At 40.1% G+C, this 21,689-nt stretch overlaps 1 protein-coding gene across 1 annotated transcript in view; it reads right to left on the bottom strand.

Annotated features, from left to right (window-relative positions):
* Nucleotides 1-21,689, bottom strand: part of igf2bp2a (insulin-like growth factor 2 mRNA binding protein 2a) — a 79,873-nt gene that overhangs the window by 17,526 nt on the left and 40,658 nt on the right. Inside the window, exons 3-7 of the mRNA XM_036139451.1 lie at nucleotides 12,079-12,127; nucleotides 8,181-8,232; nucleotides 4,178-4,241; nucleotides 910-1,200; nucleotides 167-301 (exon numbers count right to left, since the gene is read on the bottom strand). Of these exons, the coding sequence (XP_035995344.1) occupies nucleotides 167-301; nucleotides 910-1,200; nucleotides 4,178-4,241; nucleotides 8,181-8,232; nucleotides 12,079-12,127 (591 nt within the window). The remainder of the gene's footprint in view (nucleotides 1-166; nucleotides 302-909; nucleotides 1,201-4,177; nucleotides 4,242-8,180; nucleotides 8,233-12,078; nucleotides 12,128-21,689) is intronic.

The following is a 21,689-nucleotide window of genomic DNA, read 5'->3' as shown; positions in this document are numbered from 1 at the left end:
GATTAAAAAAAAGTGTGCGGTGGCAGGGTTAAAGGATGAGCTTACAGCCCTGCAGACGTGATGGTTAATCTCCGAGTGGGGATTGTGCATGTGTGTCCGGGCTGCACAGATAGCTGCGTTTACGGCCCGGTAGTAGTTTGTTTGGGGAGGTTGTACGCAGGCTTACGTCTTGGTCTCGTTGGCCTCCTTCTGCATAATGTCCAGGATCATCCGGCAGGCGGAGGAGCACCCCTCGGGTGTTGAATGGATGGTGATGGGTTTCTCTGCTGCGCCAGCGTTTTCCTTCCGGTGGATGTCCACCCTAGAAAGACAGATGCGGAGATTAGACGCGTTTCAAATCCACGTCGATTTGGCGTGGATGAAATGATGGTGCTTCCTATTTGTCGGGCTAATGGACAATAAATCCAGCTGGACGGCACACGCTTTTTTTAACTGAGTTGAAAAAGCTACCATCTAATGTAGAACAGATTACTGGATCAATGTGTGCTTCTGTGCTTTTTTGTCTCTCTTGTTGTGTCTCTGCTCTGTCTTCTGTAACCCCAGTCGGTCGAGGCAGATGACCGTTCACACTGAGCCCGGTTCTGCCGGAGGTTTTCCTTCCCGTTAATGGGGAGTTTTTCTTCCCACTGTCGCTTCATGCTTGCTCAGTATGAGGGATTGCAGCAAAGCCATGGACAATGCAGACGACTCTCCCTGTGGCTCTACGGTTCCCCAGGAGTGAATGCTGCTTGTCAAGACTTTGATGCAATCAACTGGTTTCCTTATATAGGACATTTTTTGACCAATCTGTATAATCTGACCCAATCTGTATAATATGATTGAACTTGATTTTGTAAAGTGCCTTGAGATGACATGTTTCATGATTTGGCGCTATATAAATAAAATTGAATTGAAGTGAATTGAACTCACTTGGACTGCGTCTGCTTGGTGACATTCTTGATGGTCAGGCCCTCTTTGCCTATGATGGCTCCCACAAACTGAGTAGGCACAAGCATCCTCAGGGGGAAGTCGGGCTGTCTGAGGCGGGGCGAACCGAAGCCCCCCGACGGGCCGGGCTGCGGGGTGCCCTGGTCCCGGGAGGATCGTCCCCCGCGCCGCGTTCGGGGAGCCTGGACGGGCGAGGCGGCATCCGTGTCCATGATGTACGACACGTTCAGGGAGTAGTCGTCAAACTGGTGTCCTGTCAGCTTCTCAATGGCTCTGAGGAGAGGAAGGGAAGGGAAGGAGGCGGGGGGGGGGGGAGAGAGCCAGGAACAGAGAGCAAATATTGAACTAAATTAATTACAGCATACCGTTGAAAAGTTCATTTATGTCAGCCGTTCTATTAAAAAAGAAAACCGTACTTTTCTTATGGCTTCGTTCTTACGCACAGTGATACACTTCAAGCATTTATTTCCAATAATTTGGGCAGCCGTGGCCCCCAGCTAAGAAAACTCCAAATTCAGTTTCTCAGAGAATTACATAGGAACATATTCATACACTAGTCAAGTTTTTGGGCAACTTGAGGGTCAGTGCCTTGCCCAAGGGCGCTTCAACATGTTGCAGGGGGGAGCTGTAATCGAACCCTTACAAGAAGACAACACTTCATCAGAGCCAGAGCTAACTCAAGCACTGTTTCCGTCCCAAATGTCACGCCCTGGGAATTTGCCTGTTGCTTGTGCACTTTTTCCTTCCACTAAACTTTCTATTAATATTCTGAGATATTGCCCTGTCTAAACCCTCGGCTTATTTAGCAATAACTTTTTATGGCTTACACTCCTTATAGAGAGTGTCTGCTGGACAACTCTTCTTTGTTATGAGTGTTAGACCACAGCAGGGCTATTACATAACATTTCTGTTTTTAAAATCTCTCTTTACTGTTCTTCTGAAATTTTTGAGAAACGAATGTTTGGGTTCTCATTAACTATAAACTACAGTCGTCAAAATGAACGAATAAGCACTTAGATCTGTTAGTAATATACTGTAATATACTTCTGTAGCTGAAACTGTTAGCTTTTTAGTGCTGTTGTAATTCACAGAGATACAACTGTGTATAATTTTGAGATCCTTTCTTATGATGCTTGATTTAAGGCCTGGATTGATTAACTTCTCAAGACATTCTTGCTTTGACATCTGTGGATTATGCATAGATTATGAATTTCTACAGAACATCAATCGTTCACAGAATCTTGGGACTTTACGTCTGCAACTTAAAGAAAAATACAAAAAAACTTGCAACAATTCCAATTAATTTTTCCCAAAATCAGTCCATCCTTTTAAATCAGGACAACATTTACCAGAAACCTGGCAGCACATTAAAAGCTAAAGAAAAACATGAAGATAGACACACCCAGCCTGTGACGTCTCATAACACTTACTTGTGATGAATCACGCAAAAAACCCAAAAACGTTGAGAGCTGTCCTTGGGAGTCTATCGCTACACAGCAGCAGAAATCGGTTCGGTCTGGACTCTGATTTCAGAAAGTTCTGTTTCTGGAAAATGTGAGCTACAACCGGCACGGATGACTAAGAGAAAATTGTGTGTTTTAAAAGCCACGACTGCATCGCTATGGTTTATTTTTAAAGCAAAAAATTCATCCCATCGCTTGAAAAAAAACATTCTGTATCTCGGTGCAGAATCTGGACGGCAATGCATAAATCTAAAATAAACAATTCCACTGATTATAGTGATCAGACTTTTTGAATTTTAGTTAATATTGCATATAGAAAATTCTTAAAAAAACAATCTTGTTTTATTATATTATGGATCCAAAGATTTGATACTAGGATTTCTATCACTTTAGATTTGATTGTGCAGCCTAACTGATTGCTCGTTATTATAAAGTAGCACATCAAAACATTAAGGTTCAAAATATTTAAAAACACCTTGCTACCTAACTACATGCTAATATTTGACTTTTTTGTACTCAGATTTAAAAAATTCGGTCTTTATTCGCCAATTCCTTTGTGCTCTTTCTTAAAAATCTCTGTTTAAGATTTATCAATATTTATTTACTAAAAAGCCAATTGAGGGGACTGAACTCAAAGTGAAAAATACATTCTCAGATGATTATTTATTCTCCATTTAAGTATCTTTGCTTATATCTATGATAGCCATAAAAACCAATCACGACAATAATTTGTCGTGATTTTGAGCAACTGTTTATTTTAAGCAGTTTTATGAATGGATGCAACCAATATGGCAGCTGCTCGCATCAATAACTGTAAGCTGGGATAGTACAGGTTTATTTTACAAGACCCACTTGTAATCAATGTTACATGTAGTGACTGCAACTCGGAACCAGATAAATTAAAAGTGGTGTTTGCATGTGGAACGTACAGCTTTAAAGGACGTTTATAAGAGGTGTCACGAAAAGAACAACAGCGTTCCTGGTCGTCGCCATATTGGAATCCTAACCTTTTAATTTTATTTTGGACTCCCGACTTCTCCGGCTGTGTTAACTAGAACGCTTTTTACTCGGGTTTACCGCATTCCCAGCTCCTACTTTCGATTTCCGAGGCAACAATAACGCAGCAATAGTTCACCCAAAGTATTTTAAGTTTAAGTATTTTAAGAATTGAATTGAATTGAATTGAATTAAGTTGCATCTGTTTCATTTTGTGGGGTAGCGTAAAATAAATTTAAGTCATCCGAATTCTGAGTATAAATTTTATTACTGCCGCCTGCTAGTATGTTTGTGCTTTTAATCTGTCGCCCTCGCAGGAGTTTGATATTCTCAGCTGGCTTTTCTTGGTGTGAGAAAATCCTGCAGTCTGTGATCCGTCGGCAGGTCCTTTTGTGATCCCCAGATTTTCAATCGTGAAACAAACAAAACAAAAAAACTGTCTCTCAGCATGAACTCCGAGTCTTTTCAAAGTCTGTGTGAGTACCGGCAAAAGTCTCGTAGTCTGTCCCCAGCTTTAGTTAACGAGTCACACGGAACAATTGTTTCTCCAAAGTATCTATGACTCCATGCTTTTTTTTTTAATCTTTAATGTTAATTAATACCAGATTCTGCTGCTGCATCATCCTGGTTGAATGCGTTTGTATTTACATCCACGTTCTTGCATCTAAGGCGCACCCCTGACCTCACAAGTATATGGACACACAGTGAGTTTAAACAAGTAACAAACGTGCTGCTTTTGCAGCGTCTCATCTGTACATGAGTCGTAAAATAACATTATATGGGCTGCTTACACTTTAGCTTCCTCCTTAGTTGCGTATGTAACATTCACCACTGCTGTTTCTGTGTCAGTGTTCACTGTGGGAGAAGACAAGGAGAAAGAGAGAGGGGAGAAAAAAAAACATGAGATACAGTAAACAAAGGAGTACACATGCACATATCCGGCCTTTGTTGTTTCCGTAGGTGAGTTGGACACGCGTCCAGGTTCCCGTGGCGACCCAGAAAGCTGCTTGTCTGTGTGAATCCATTACAGCCATCACCACGCTGGCTTCGCTCCAGACCCCGCTGCTTCCTCTACAGAACGGAGCTGCTTAACACAAAGGCCGCGCTGTCACTTTCACAAAAAAAACGGATCTGAGCCCCTGACATAACAGCCCGGACGAGGCAAATAATCGCCGCTTACAGCAAATGAAGCGCACAGCGGAGACACACCTTGACCAGATAGGTGGTCGAGTGTTGTTCTGCAAAGGCGGAGCGGCGCAGAGGACGAGAATCCCGCTGAGATCAAGCGAGGTCTGATTCAGAGAGAGCGACGTTAATTAGAGAATCCATTACATACGGCGACAAACAACACCATCAGCTTAATCAAGTGATCAGTTTGGGCGATGAGCTGGTTCTTTGACTCCTTTTCAATGGTAAAAAAGCTGAATTTGAAGCTACAGTATAGTCTGCGCAGAAAAAAAACACGTTAATTGCCCCTGTTTTATTGAACTTGCAACAAATCTAATGTTCGGCTCTGTACAAACGTTGTTGTTGTTTTTTTTCGCTTCCAAACAGACAGACTTTATTGTAGTCCTGCAAAGTTGTTACACGACATTTCTCAAGACTTTCTGAATGATTCCTTTGGACTTTTGGCATTTTCGCTTTTTGTGCAATCCTTCTAACTGATCGTGCAAGCACACTGTGCTGTTCGCTCAAAACACTTTGGAAAATAGAGAAAAATAGAAGTGGTCAGAACAAAACGCCCTCTTTATTAGATAAACGGTACAGCACCTTCCACATGTATTCACAACCTCGCTAAAAATGTGCAAAGTTAAAGTCACCTCCTGTTCTTCAGCTTAGTGTTGGGAAAAAAATCCAGCTCCTAACTTGAGTGCATTAATTTGGAGGGTTTAAAAATTCCCACATATAGAATTATTAGTTTTTAACAAAACTACATGTGCTACAATTAATGGTATCCCTCACAATTTCTGCAGAAGTGTAGCTGAAACCTTTTTCAATGTCTCTAGCAACTTCATCTTCTCATCCTGCACTAACTTTATATATATATATATATATATATATATATATATATATATATATATATATATATATATATATATATATATATATCTCTGCCACTCTTCAAAAAGGGAAAGACAAGAGAGCACCGACCCTTTGGAGCTTCCTGTTGGTTTCCATAGATCTGAAACCTAAATTAATCATAAATGTTTCCAGTAAACCATGAAAAATACTTTGCAGAGTGTAAATTTGACATTTAACAGTGAATAAGTCTTATATTAAGTACACTTAAGTATGAGTAAGCAAGTTTAGCATTTAATTGAGTTATTAGGATTTTTGTTCCTTCTCCACATGGTTAAAACTCATTTGGCGAGGTCAGTTGTGCTTTATTGTTTTAATACATAGCAGTAGCATTGAAAAATGAGCAAAACTGTAAATACCCGTAACCAACGCAATAACATGAGGTAAAGATTAGTTTTAATCTGTTAAATCCACTTCATGACGCTAAACATCTCAGGCTATAAACAAACAAAAGAAATCCCTCAAGTTCAAATCTAGTCTATTCCAATTTAACCTGGATATGATGCAATAAACAGGGCAATTTCTCTGACCTTTCAAAATGGGAAAAACAAGAATACATCCATAAATAACATAAACCTGCCCTGTACCACAATCAGAGCAACGATTGAAGGGTTTAAAAGAACCGTAACTTCAACGAAACAGGGCTGGTAATGCAGGCTTTTATTCTGGATTGTAAGGGAGGTAAAAAATATTATGTAAAGGCTTTTTAAAAATCTTTGCCAGACGTGTCAAAAACTGTGGAGGCTGCTGTATCTGAAAGTCGAGTTTTTATAAAACGCCCACCAAAATCTGACACAGCTTGTGAGAAACGCGTCATCTTTCAGTAGAGAATCTACAGTCGGGCAACTTTTCACCTTAAACTCTCCTGAAACAACATTTTTGAACCAAAAATTCAACGTTTTTATCAGGGAGACCACGTCCTCTTTGGTATTTCTCCACAGGTTCGACTAAAGGAATCAAATCTAATTGTTTATTTCATTGGCTGCTGGTAACAGAGTGCCAGAAAATACAGTTTAAAACTGGTTCTTTGTTAAGTTTTCTGTGAGGTGTCAACACTGGTTCATCGCCTGAATTTGGATTTTTTTTTGTGTGTGTAAGTGATTCATGGGCTGGATTTGATAGTGTTATAAAAAAAATAAAGAGTTGAAGCACTGGACTGAAAGTCAGTCAAAAAAGCTGCCAAAGTCCAAAGAAAAACTTTGAAAGACCTTTAAAAAGTCCCATTAAGAGATAAAAACAGTCTGGATGTTTGATTGCCAAAAACAATCAGTGAGGGTTAAAATCCTTTGTGCATTACGCTAGTTTAAGATAAATCTTCTGTTATTACTTTACGTGGTGCACTCATCGTGCCGTGTCTTTCGTTCCTCAATTTTTAGAAACCCGCCAGGAGAACAGACTTGATCAAACCTGACCGGCTCCAGGCCAGTCAGACACTAATGACCAATATTATTCCGTTTCGCAAACAAAGCACACACGAGGTACCGGGTCACGCTGACAAATCCCCTCAATGTTAAAATGATCTCTTCGAACCTCCGTAATTGTAAGGCCAATTACCTAAAGCTCGGCAAAAATCGATAAAAGTAGAGAGCCAAACGTCACAAAAGGGCCAAAAACAACGCGAGTTAGTCAAAGTTGTGCCTGGAAAGGTTAAATCCAGCGATGAGCCGAGCTGGCAGAGAGCGGATACGCGCACAAGAGTCTGGCGCTGCGCTCGCTCTCACAGCCAGCTCTGTCTCGCCACCACGCACACATATATGGGGACGGCTCCAGAAAAAAAACGGTAACCAGAGTGCAGGAAGCGAAGCAGGGAGAAGAAGTGACATAAGGCGGGAAAGCCGGAAACAATGAGACGACGAGGTGGCTCTGCCGGTAATTCAGAGTAACCGGTGATGTTTGAAGAGCCAAAAACACGGAGGAGGAAATTCCCCCCCCCCCGGCGGCGTCTGGGAAGAGAATGAAGCAAACCGTCTTGAGAACTTTAAAACGTAAAATAATTTCTCTGCTGGGTTCCCCTTTCAGCACCTGTCATCGCGACAGTGGGCGGCAGCTCATCTTCTCGGCTGCTTTAACGCACACAGAATCCGCCTGTAAGCGTGTGCCAAGATTTTTTTTTCTTTCTCCCAAGCTTGCATTCTTAGGTGTCTGTTTGCCCCCCCCCGCCCCCCCGCTTGTCTGCTCATGCATCTGTATGCAGACAACACAACGATCAGCACACACACACACACACAACATCAGAGAGTTCAGAAGCCTCACCACAGGCGCCTGCCGTGCCATCCCCCCGTCACCACAACGCTGCATCCCAAAAGAGACGCATAACTCAAACACACAGGCGCATTATTCTTGGATTTCCTCCACGTCTGCCCACTTCAAGCCGTGCGCTTGAGTCTAACAGGCCCAGGGGCAGCAGACCTTTCTTATCTAGAGCCTCAGATAAAATACCATCTTCGGGTCAAACATTAACGCGCAAGAGACAGACGAGATGATTGAGACTGATTCATATGCAGAAATAGGTTAGGGTTTCGATAATGGATGTGTGCGGTGATGATGATAATGAGGAAGCAAGAGTCACACAGGGGGGTGTGGGGTGGGGGGGGGGGGGGTCGTGACTCCCTGGGAGGTCTGGAGTGTCACTAAAAAGACACGCATGTATCAAACGGCTGGAGACGGATGAACTCGAAATGACACGGGTGAGGATGAAGGAGTCGGGTTCTGTACCTTGTTCCACGTTCTCTACAGTACCATACTGAGCAAGAAGGCCGTCCAAAACCTGCGGGGAGAGGAAAAAACAGTTCAGGTTAGAGACATAAACACCCGAAAGCTGGGACAAGAAAAGACTCGTTAGTCGTTTTCAACGCGAGAACGTCCGGGCCGATTTCTAAAAGGCAACGTCCAAATCAAAACGGCAGAGTAAAACGAGAGACTTTCTCAAAGATATTTAAATGCTGACAGATATCTTGAGGATAGCGCCGAGTGCCATGATTATGGTTTTGTTGAAATGCATCGGCTTTAGGCTTTAGGCATATCAGGAACAGGTAAAACAAAAAAAAGCATGACTTATTCTGAAGGGCACCTCTGAACTTTACCGAGACAACACAAGAGAACAGCTTTTTACACCCATTTGAATTCATTCGAAATATGGACCCAGATTTACAATAAAGAAAAAAAAAACACTATCAAAGAATAAAAGCTTTTTTGTAGAGGATGTAAGAGCTTGATTTGAAAGGCTAACATACTCCGGTGGCAGTGCATTGGACACAATTACAATGCTCTCCAATTACTGCTACAAAAGGCACTATTTCTAACTTCATATGAAGAAAACTCTTAGAAAACCCAGATCTGGGACATACAGTAACTTAAGATAATTCACTTTTAGTAAATCGTGCTTTGGTAATTAATCCCATTTATGTTTGAACTCGAAAAAGTACAATTCTGGGTTCTCAAATGTAAAAAGCAACTGGATGGATGGATCGATCCATCCTTCCCTCTTTAAAGCATGACTGTATTACTTCTACTACAGTAGAAATAGATGCTATAAATTGTTGGTAAAGTATTTAATCTTTGAAATGGACTGAAAGGACTCCGGGTATTTAAGTCAGAAGCCGAATGAAATGTGGACAAAAAATGTTTAAGAACCCTGAATAATACCTAAAAAGTGTTTTATCTCCAACTCCTCATCTAGTAGAGACGAAACTCCCTGAGGATATTTAGCTTCTATGGATTTAAATTAATTAACTTGTCTTCCATGATTCATTGTGAAAATATGCATAAAACTGCAACTCTAAATTAATACTGCACCAACGTGTTGATGTGTATCACAGATGCTCTGAACATATTGTTTCAACACCTTTACTGAAATCTTTAAAGCAAATAATGCATAATTTAGAAACTTTATACCTCAGTATTTTCATTCTCCCTGAGTTAAATGGCCTGAATTTACGTTTTAGTAAATAACAAATGCAGATCAGTTCTTTAAGCAAGTAAAAGTAGAAAGTAAAAGGGTATAGTTCATTTTTAATTAGTAGAATTTCCTTGAATTAGGAGGAAAATTAGAGTTACCACCGACTGGAAGGAAAAATAGATTATTGATGTGGGGGAAAAAAACAAGTAGGTTGTAAGGCCCTTACAATCACTCTTTCTGATTTTTCTCATTAGTTGCTACGATATTGATGTTGTGAGCCCTCTGGAAAGATTTGGTATGTTTGTTTTCATGTAATTTACATATAAATGCATCTTTTGCCACTATAACACCAATGTATCTGTTTTCTTGTTGCTGATTTCATATAATTAACACGCAGTTATTTAATCAGTACTAACAGCGCCTTAATTTACTCTGCTGCTCCAAGTTAAACATGCCCGCAATTTCTAATCAAAAAATTTAAAAAACGCACATAACTGCAACTTGGTACAGCAACCCAGTTTTTGATAGATTTAGTGAACATCTTCTGGGGAAAATGTGCCAATAACTATTCATTAAAGTCTAAAAGCCTTTAACAACTTCAATACTTTCCGGACAAACTATACCGTTTGTCGCAAAGTTTTGGTGCGGCCTTATTCTAATGCAGCAGGCCTATTCTCTGTATAACATGCACTCATGGTGTTTATTCCCATAGGGCACTTAGACACAGTGAGGCAGCAGATTGATGTACGATTTAAAGACCTTCAGTTTGGCATTCAGCTTTTTCTTTGCTGTAAATTTAAATTCAAATTGGTCAAATTGGTCCATCATGCTGTTACTATGGTTTAAATTTAATAAAATGCCTAAATGACTAGTGTTCTGCTTCCTGGAGCATAATGCAGGGGGTTCCCATCCCCGGACAGATCCTGTGCACTGCTGGCCAGCTGGCTAAAAGGAGGCTTTCATTATTTTTCTTCGCTTACTAGAAGGATACATTTTGTTGATACTCAAACTAATTGATCAGTTCATATTAGCATGTTTTACTACTAGTGTTCTGTAAACAGCAAAACATTCTGATCAATAATTGAAGCATCTGTTTATTCTGTGTTTCTACTTCAGTCTGTGTCAGAATGAGATTAAAAAAATGTCACCAGTAACAATATAGGAGCGAAAATATGCCTAAACAAACGTCTGAATCCACCACAGACACCTGAGCTCAAAATTAGTGTACATTTCATCTAAAAGCTCAATTTGTTCTGCATGTTTTTTTTTAGACTTTTAACAAAAGTCAGGACTGAAGTTGACAAAAAGCAACTTAAAACCTCTTGAGTAGTGACACATAGCCTTAACAAACGTGCACAATGTAAGGTGGCTCAAACAAAACAGAATTTCCAGACTTTTCATATGTCTTGCCATTTACTTCTGAATCCAGAAGTTTTCTTTCTTTCTTTTTACAAATAGAAACTGAAGCGAGCGCTCATCGTCTGCCTCAGAGGTATGTTGCTAGCGCTGCGTCACCTCTGAGGAACTCACTGGTGGACGAGTGTGTGTAGATCAGGCTGGAAATTACAATTCCTGCTACGCAACTGACAACTTTATTATCATGAAAACATCAGAAACTTCTGTCTCTGGTGATATTCAGAAAGTGGCTTTCTGTCGACACTAAATGTGTCGTTTCCATTAGTTACTCTAACTGAAATATTAGTATTATTTATGTATTTATTTATTTATTTATATAGCTCTTTGCAAACCAAATGCGACCACAGTGCTTTAATGGTACAAAAAATAAATAAGATACTGCAGAAAATAAAATTAATAAAAAAAAAAAGCAATAAAATCCACATTTGACAATATGAGCAATAAAATCAGCAACAAAAGAAGGCATAGAAGAAGCAAGGACAGGCCTAATGGTTGTGCTCTTTGGGTTTAAAAATATGTAAGTAAGTAATCATATTTACCTCTATTTACTTAAATTTAGCTCTCAAAAAACCAAACATTCAGCCCTTTCAGCTCAACTTTTTACCGTAATGTAACAGCTTAAAAAATGGATGAAATACAGTTGCACTGATTGGGAATGAAGTTGGGAATTCCAGTTCATGCTCCCTGGCATTTTGCATAAGTCAAAGACTTTATGTGTTTTTCTTAATATCATTTTCAACACAGATAATATGCAGGTGTAAATTAGGTCCACATATAGACCTAACGCTGAATTGGTTTGAACTGACCACCTTGCTGTGAAACGTAAGGAAAAAACAATTTTGCACCTTTTCCTGATCCGTCTAACACAAAACATTTTTCCTCAGCTAATGTTGACATTTATTTCCCAATAAAACGGGAGTTCCTCTGTGGGGTGCAGACAATCGGCAGATATGAAACACGGAGAAGCGGGAATATTTGCAGGCATGAAGATGGACCAAAAAAATAAAAATAAATAAAAATCAATAAAATAAAACCCTCGGACCCTCGCGGGTTCACCGATGTTGACACAAAGACACGGCTTCATCCCCACAGCAACACAGACGAAAACACGTGCTCACAAACACTTAGGACCCAACTACAAAGACCGGTGACTCATGGTCAGGAAATTGGTTTATGTGCTGCCTGTTGCTGTTCAACTGGGCATCACTGTCTCTCTTTCTCACACACACACACACACACACACACACACACACACACACACACACACACACACACACACACACAGAGAAAACAACTAACCTCCCACTGCAGATGAGGGGGAATGTTCCGGATCTGGATCTTCCGACTCCTGCAGAGATGAGAGACACAGACGGAGTGAATTTAGCGGACCTGAACCACAAACTCACACACACTTACAGTCATCTGTTTACAGTAAACCCAGCTGCCAACTTCGCTCTATTTATAGTTCATGAATATACAAGTGCACGGATTTATCGTGTCAGCGGCTGTGGGAGGGGAGGGGGGGGTGGGGGGTGCTAGAAATTCAGGATCGGACCTCATTTCACACTAAACATAATTCACAGGACAGACCCAAAGTTCAACGACACCAATCCAGACCTGATCCAGGTATGCTGGGGAAACTCTGGTTTAACTCAGGTGTCTCCCCTGCCGTTAGCACTTCTGACAACGTTGTCTCAAAAAAGGCTACAAGAAATCCACAAATAACATCTCTGAACACATTTAATATATTATTTATTTTCAGTAAATGTTATTTAAAAATTTTTTTTTCATTCTTAAACCTTTATTTAACCATAAACCAGACCTTTTTTTACAAGAATGACCAGACAGCAACACACGTCATGGAGGATAAAACAAATAAAACAGCAAATCAAACGTTGACAACTTAAAATACGAATAACATCGACAATGGGGTAAAATGCAGGAGTTGCAATAAAAGGCAGGGGTGTCCCCAGAAAGTTTTGTAAAGGCTCGGCCAGAGGGGGACCACAAACAAACTTTGGGTGGGACATCAAAACCAAAAGCAAGAACAAACGTTCAGGAGTTTAAATCAGGTGTGTTGAACCTCCTTATGATATGTTTAAACAACCTAATAATCTACAAAATTCCCGTTTTCTGGAACAAGATCAGCTTATTCGGTATGTTACTGTAAAACATGCTAAAATTATGGATTTAAAATAATGTAAATCTTTTAATTATCAGCTTAAATATGTAAGTCTGGGGTAGTTTTAGGGAGGTAAACCTATTGCCACCCCTATAAATAAATTAGATTCAATTTTCACAGCTACTGATAGAGAAAGTTGTAAACAAATATCTAGATTTAAAACTAAAGTTGACCTTTACGCATCATTTCAAGGCAGAACCTTGAACTTGAATCATTTTCTCACAGCTACAACCCTGAAATAAAACTAAAACAGACACATTTGTTTAGGCTGACGATTCTTGAATTTATAAAAAGAAATCCACATTTTTATCAGGCTCAATAAAATGACTGGAAAAGACACAAGTGAGAGAAAAATCAGGCACTGTTTAGACTAGAATAAAAGGCTTTCTTCATTGTCAGACTTCATCAGAGCTGTTTTTAGTTTTGAATTAATCGAAAGGACCAGGAGATACAAAATGCAACGTCCTGTTTATTTGATTCACACCTCAAACGATTTTAAACTTGAGTTTCTAACCTGATCTCAATTTAATAAAAGTAAATTGGGACATTTAGGAACGACGTCTGGGCAGAATCCCACTCTGGGATCCACAGTTTCCACACTGCGCCTCTCTGCCTCCAGCGAGAGTTTCAGCTCAAAAAGCAAAGCCGCACAAACCACCCGTGACCACAGGCTGTTAACAACAGCATTAACGTGAGAGAGTGCGGAGCGGCGCTGCCCCGACCACTGAGCTTACTCTCAAAAGACATTTTTACTAAGCACATCAGGGCATATATAGCAGGTGTAGCGCTGGGCGACAGATAAAAACGAACGAAAAGGAGGAAATTTAACAAGAATCAATGCTGAGAGAGCAACATAAATTTCTTTATCTGAGCTACTTTTCTCTCAAAATATGAACATGTTTGGCTCTGGATTTGTCTTTTTGCAACGAGGGAACAGAATCCCGTTGGACAGAAAGGCCCGTCTCTTACTAACAGAGCTGCTCAAGGGCAGAAACAGAAAAGAGCGCTGCTTTTACATCCACTTCTACTTTCAGTATTACAACAGAAATCACTAAAGAGAAAAACTTTATAAAATACGACAAGCGTAATCTTAACATCACTTAAGAGTTGTAATCAAATGTTTCTACTTCTATGACGGGCATGAAATGTCCTCTTATTTAGGGGCTTGTAATCATTCCTTTTAATTAGATTTCTTCCAGGGATGAATGATTAGACGACAAGGAAGTAAGATGATTTGTTGGATTTGGGTTAGGGTTGCAAGTTGTCTATTAATGAGTTCATCTATAATTTATTGATCAATCATTCAATGATTAATTGATAAGCAGTCATTTTCTTAAAAACCTGAGTTTCCTTTTGTATCAAAGGGGTCTTTCTATAACAGGAAGAGCAAAATATAAATAAAAGACACTTCGTTTTATTTAACACTTTTTGTGCCACATGTATCAAATACTGACTGATTTAAAAAAAATGTGGTTTTCTTACGCAATGTTAAGCACAGAGATATACTACCTGTGATGTTACTGAATGGGGAAAAAAAATAAGGTGAATAAAATGTATTATGTGCAGCACTTATAATCCCCCGCAAAGAGAGGTATGTAAAACTTTGTTTAAAAGTCAGGGTAACATTTAAGGAAAAGGTTAGCTCAAAAACAAACCATAAAATTCACAACCTAAAATATCCCTGAGAGGGTTAAAAATACAATACAACTGAACACAAACAGGCTCCCTGACTTGAAAACAGACATTCCTGTTTTTAAGCTTTTAGGCTCCTCCTCGTATAAATAAACCTGGACCAAGTAAATTTGTTTAAGAAAAGCGGCATGTTGCACGTGGTCGGGCGTGAGTCGTGTGCACAGCCTGTTTACAGTGAAGTCGACGCCGCCTGCTCCGCCATGCAGCACGGCTTTAGGCGACAACATAAGGAGCTCCTCCAGTGTTTATATATAAAAACAGAACCGCATACAGTGCGTTTTGCATCCCTGTCATCATCAGAGTAAAATAATCCCACAACAGACTCCATACATTACACATTCCTGAAACGCCTCCGCCAAGATTATTTCTCTGCAACTATCTTGGTCTGGCGCCGCTTAATGCTGCGTCCAGACCAAACGCATCAACTTGGACTGTGTCCAGCAGGGGTCGCCAACCAAGTTGAGAGCTACTTCGTTGGTGCTGCGTCATTCGTAGGGCTACCTGTACAGACCTTTGAACTAGAAGAGTCAGAGCTCACCTTAACTTTATGTAATGTAAACATGTTTTTTATGCATTTATCACTTTAAAGCTATGTAAGTACAAGTATCATTAAAAAGGAAGAGCAACTAAATAAAATAACATTTTAGATGCAGCTCGCTGGAAGGTTGTGGTATTTTTTGGACATGCTTAAGGGCACCACATATGGTCCTTGAGGGCTACCTGGGGTCCGCGGGCACCATGTTGGTGACCCCTGGGCTAGAGACTCAACGCTCTGACAGTGCATCAGACAAAGCTGCTCCCATAGGGAGGAGCTAACATGTTATTTTCCTCTTTGGAAAAGAACAGGGTGAAATCGAAAGAGTGACATGGCTACTGCAGGAGGGTCGCTTTCAGCGCTATTTATGCCTCACCCAGCCCAGTTTGACATTCTGCTGAGCGTCCCAACATCTCCCGCCATGACACCAAAGAAAGGCGCCCCATTTCAGCTGAAGAGTATCTGTCCATCTGTCTCAGGTTACTGAGCATCTCGATGTTAAAATTTATCAGTGATACCAAGTAAAAATATTTTTCCTGTCGGAAAATAACCCACTTTGTCACATAGCGAAGTCTCATTGATTGGTTGTCGCCCGTGTCCAGCTGCAGAAGTTCTGATTTTCCAAAGGCGCTTAAACTGCGTCAAACCAAATTTGCATGACGAAACGTGCAGCAAGCCTCAAAACGCGCAACACAAGATGGTCGTGATGCGTCGCGGGACCTCTTGAAGCCCCCCGAGGCGCGTCCACCATAGCCTTTGCATGTAAATCCGATACCCTTGATGCTCAAAAGGCGTTTGGTCTGAACGCAGCATAAGAATGAGCAACTGCACCCTCTTCTGATGGAGGGGCCCTCATTTGGCAGCGCTCTCTTCTGGATAGATACTCCTTTCTCTTCACACGCATCGCCTTCTACGGGCATCATTGTAAAGGATAAAAACACAGCAAAACTGAGTGGCAGCTGTTCACATGCACGTACACGCATGCACGTATGTAAACAAGAGACTAGAGAAAAACACAGAGAGCTGCAGAGTGAGTCCATCTGAAAATATTACTTGTAGTTTTTCACAGAATTTTTCTTTTGTTCTTTCCATCTAAAATAATACTGAACTTCTGCTTCTTGGTCCTTTAAAACGGGCAGTGTACTTGAAGTTTACTTTTTCGAAACAATATTTCATGTACTTAACAAAAGTGTAGTGGAATAAACTTGACTTATTCTCAAAAGTATAAACAAAACTCCAAGACTAAGCTTATACTTATACTTTAGTATACTTAATAAAATGAACTTCAGGTATACTGCTTCTTGCAAAGGGTAGTTAGTATATAACATCAGTTTCAAGCTATACTGTTTAACACAGCTAGCATAGCGCTAACTAGGTGCCAATGTACAGAATAACCATGAAACCACAGAATGTTTTGCAAAAGCAACATGTTTCCAAACTGTTTACAACGTTTAAAATAAACTCACCATGTTGGACAATGTATCGAAATGTTATTACTTTGTGCGCCCCCTAGGGGTCAGGCCCCAGTATTTAGGACTACTGGTCACATTTAAACCATTATTCGACATTATTATTTGTATGCATCCCTAATTTGGATGCATAATTTTAAATTTCTTTTGAATTTTCCCTTCTCTATATACAGGCTCGACAACGATTCCAGACACACATAAAATCACATTTTAAAACGGTTAAAGGAGGCTAAAATTAGGCTTGAATACCTTCCCCACAGACTTGCAGATTCTGTTTTAAAAATTGGGTCTGTTCCAGAACAACATCCATTTTCATTCGTTTCTGCTAAATCTGCTTAGAAGATGGGTTCAAATATCCAACAAGAATTTTGCCAGACGTTTCTCGGTGGCTACTAAAAACTGATTGTTCTGCGACCCACAAAGACCCTTTTAACCTTAGACTTACGAGCTGTGTCCGTGCCTTCAGCTGGTGAACACAATAGGACGGTTTACAACTTGAAACCTTTCTCTGGAAAAGTCAGTTTACCTGCATGTGCAGTTCAAAAGCCAAACCCTGACATTACAACAGTAATGTTGGTCAAGTGTGTTGCTTTATTCAGAGATAAACAACGGAAAAAAAGAGAAAGACCCAAACAAACAAGCCAACATTTCCCAGAGGGTCGCGCCACACTGCGGCCTGCAAGCTTTCGGTCACTGATGGAGGTTTAAAGTGAGAGGATTGGTGAAAGAGCTCTCTTGGCAGCTGATATCCAAACACGGGCAAAAACACATCGCCTATTCCAACGTAGTAAACAACCGCATGGCAAGCAAGAAGCTGCCAATTGCTAAAGAGCGTTTATGGCCAACTTCAAACCTCTGAACAGCCCCAAAGGCTGGTATTTCTGAGTTTCCTCATATAGAAACTAAGAGCTCCTTTCATTCAGCACTGTCTGTGTAAATATCCTGCAATTCCAAGGCCCAGTCTATTGTGCTCCTGCCAAATAATTATGCCGACTGTAATGTCGATGCAGAGACAGACAACAGAAAGCAAAGCACTGCAGCCTCCTTTGTAACTTTTCAGCTCTGCCTCCGTGGGATTTAAAACCAAGTTTCTCTCAGTAAGACCAACGTCACTCAGGCTGCCTTAGCTGTGCTTACATCAAATAGTCGCCTAGCGTTTTACAGATCCACTCGCTCGCCTGTCATTCTCACTCACAGGCGAAGGCTGTCTGAAGCGGCATGATGCGGAAAAAGTGACAGCGCCTCCTAAAAATCCTTTAATGTCTCATTTTCGGCATATTTGTGGCCACCGGCTGACCAGAGGTCCGCCGCTTTCTTTTCCTTCCATGTGCCTCCGGCGTAGGGAGCAGCTCGCACTACATGCCACCCTGCCACATCTGCCGCTCTCTACCTGCAGCCTTCAGGGTCGTCCACAAACATCAGCTGTCTGTCCTGAACTCATATGCCACTTTATAACCAGGGAGAAATCAGATCTCTGCTAACACCCAGTTGTTGTTGTTGTTTTTTTTATACAAGACTGAATTCAGCGCCTTTTCTCTGCTTCTTCTTTTGAAATCTGAAAATGAACGGTGGCAGAAGATGCAGGCTCAAGTCAGTGTTATTTAATGTTTGTTGAAGCTGCCTCCAGTCGGTTTTAAAACAGTCTGCCAAGAGAAGAAGAAGAAAAAAAATCCTCTTGATTTGTGTCTTTAAATATCTGAGAGTGGCCATGCCCGGTTGAAAAGCTAATATTTACTGCACCCGGCTTACAGCGAAGAACCAGGTCTGAGCAAAGACTTGCAGATACATGAATTTGGGGCTGTCGAAGGAATTTTAAAGGGATAGTTGTGGGTTTTTGCAGAGAAGTTATGTTGAAAGGTTATAACCGAGTGGTGCAATGAGATACGTCTCATCAAAATCCATCTCATTTAGTTGCTGCGAGCGTGTCACATTGACTAACAAGAAGTTCAATCTGTTATTTTGAGCCTCAGATATACAGGGGGAAAGTTCTTGAGCTCATTGCCCTGCTTGAGACTCTTATTTTGAAATATAAAAGGAGGTATTCCGTGAGTTGTAGCCCTTTTGAGTAGACGGCGTTGTCTAGTAAAGACATCCATCGAACTGGCTAACAGCACCGCGTTACAAAAGCATTCAAGAAGCCCCCACTTGTTTGAAATAATTATTTTTCCTTAATATTTTCCTTAATGACATGCATATAGCACACCGCTAACTGTAGAGGTACTGAGGCCACACCCCCTTCCATACACTGTGCCTTCCTCCATCGCAAGCACAGATGATTTTTAGGATCCTGGACCACTGGGGCCATATCTCGTAGTCCAGAGCACAAGATTATTGTAGCCACACGTTTGAGCAGGGATATGTTTTGATTATATGATTGTGGTAATATACTTGATGTATGGTACTGGTGGAAATAGGACATGGAAGTCTATGAAAAAAAAACTAAATGTTTACATTTTTCCTTGGATATAGTACCATGGTGGATGTGGATTAAATTTCCCTAAATGTCCAGTTTATTCCCATAAATTCTCATTCATTTCCAATAATCCTAAAGGTTTCCAATTTGTAATATTTCTAAAACCACACATTTTAACTTCACATGAAACGTTTCTAAAAAAAATTAAGAAATTTGCTGTCAATTTTCAGTTCATTTGCAAGTCAAATCCAAGTGTTTTTCAAGTGTTTTTGATACCGAGCAGAGAAAAGAAAAGGTGGCACATTCAGAGACGAGATCCAAGCGGTTTGTAAGGACCGCAGGACCACGCCACTGGCTAACAGTTGACGCTAAGGTTAGCATCGGCTTAGCAGCTTCTTACCGGCATTAATTTAAAGTGATGAAACTACATTGATCAGGGATTCCTTAGGACCACAAAATGTTGTTTTTTTAGCATTACAACCTCGTACACACATAAATACTGCAATATGTGGACGAGTTAAACACACTGCTCGATTTTTCAAACTGGTTACATTTCATAGAAACACGTTTTGCGATTTGTAACGTTTTACTCAGTTATTGAACACCAAGAACAGTGTTATTTTTTTCTTTTTGGTTTTCACCCCAAAATACTAAAAATATGTCTGGACACTCTAATCTAGACTTGTACAAAATAAGGATGCCAAGAGAGTTTTCTACTGCATGTAAGACATTACATCTTTATAACCTTTTAGCAGAACCACATTTCAAGGGAGTAAGGACAAAGATATTCAACCTTTGTCGGAGGTTTGCGATGTCCACGGTTGTCACATAATTACCCATCCATTAATTTTCTTTTGCTGTAAAACTCAGACCTCACTCTCTAGCTCAGGGGTGTCAAACTCATTTTGGTTGAGGGGCCGCATACAGCTTAATCTGATCTCAAGAGGGCCACACGGGTAAACTCATTGCAAGATTAAATAGAACTAATAAATGTGGACTTGTTGATTTTTATATTAAGTTAATTTCAGTTTTACACAATATATTATGAATAACCTCAGCGTTTTTAAGAAAAGTATGTGCAATTTCAACAATACTTTTACTCAGTTAAACATTTACTTGTGCATTATGCATAAGAACTGATCACAGTGATTATGCAATGTTGAAAAACATTTATTCACATTTTCTGGAACTTAAAAACACTGTCCTGCATGACAAAATACATCAAACAGATAAAAATTAAGAAATAATTTGAATTTTTCCACACCTGAAGCTTAATCTGCTAATTAAAACACAGCGCCCCTCGTGGACAATATAGGAACTGCATATTTTCAATTAAACAAAGTACATGTTTTTTCAATAATTGTTTTATCATTCTCTTCTTTTTATCTTGTCCACTTGTGAAAGTCAAATCTGATGAGCTCTTTGTGGCATCTTATTGCCACATTGCCAGACAAGACACTGGAAAAAAAATAATTATTTTTTATTTATTTTTTTATAATGATAATGCATTTAGCCACAGGGCCGGACTAAATTGTTCGGCGGGCCGGATCCGGCCCGCGGGCCGTATGTTTGACACCCCTGCTCTAGCTCCTTCTGGGGGATTCCAGGGGACTCCTGGGCCAGATGGGATATGTAGTCCCCCAAGTGAGTTCTGGATCCGGTTTTGGCTAGACTCCACAGGTCTGCCTCCTAACCCTGTATTGTCTCAAAACTGTACGAAAACCCTCCAACCATAGACACAATCTCGTCTTTCCCTCTCCTTTTGTCACTTCTTCTTTTCACATTCCCCATTGTGTTCCTTCAGCTCCTCTCCTGTTTCACCAGCCTTGTTATTTCCATGGATTTTTGTTTAGATTTCCTCTGAATGAAATTTCTACGTGCTTATTGTGTTTGACATGCCTGCTCCCTTTTTTCACTTCCTGCAACGTAGACCTAACAAAGTAGGGCCAGCTCCTTTTTTAACCTATGGGGGACTAAAAAAGAAACTGCAGCTGATTGATCAATTAAATTGAATGATGCATTTCCACCAGTCATGAATCGCAACAGTCTCTTGACAATGCTTATTATTTCAATACTCAAAGCCTTTTTAATGTTATTGGCTCAAGAAAAGGCAAACTTAATTTATCTGAGACCACTGCTGTAAAATTAGGTGCAGAAAATCAAATAAGCTGAACTTAAAATGGAAATGCAAATATTGAACTGATTACAAGACCTTAAACAGTAATGATATTAGTTTGTTAGCAACAAGATGCGCTAGTTTACATGAAGTTTATTGTTAAAAACTACATTGTAAATTTGGATGGCATATTAATGTCAATGAAGGCAAAAAAGTAGAATAGTCCTGTTTATAAAGAGAAATGAAAACGTTAGCCAGAAGACTTAAAAAGAAAAAAAACAGATTTTGCTAATAGAGCCTCTTTTCCCTGTGAATAAAATAATATTTTGCAACCAAATTTGAGAGTAAGAAAACACTCAGAATTTCAGCCATGAATCATAACAAAAATAAATAAAAATGCACCTAATTGCTACTCTGGGAGACCATTTAGTTTGCTCAAGAACTGCAGGACCAATTATACCGGAGGACTCCAGTGTACCAAAATCAGACCCGATCCAGCCTCC

The sequence above is a fragment of the Fundulus heteroclitus genome, chromosome 7 (genome assembly GCF_011125445.2).
Source record: "Fundulus heteroclitus isolate FHET01 chromosome 7, MU-UCD_Fhet_4.1, whole genome shotgun sequence".
Classification (NCBI taxonomy): Eukaryota; Metazoa; Chordata; class Actinopteri; order Cyprinodontiformes; family Fundulidae; genus Fundulus; species Fundulus heteroclitus.
Note: the sequence above shows the minus strand (reverse complement) of the source record. Positions and strands in the feature narration are given on the sequence as shown.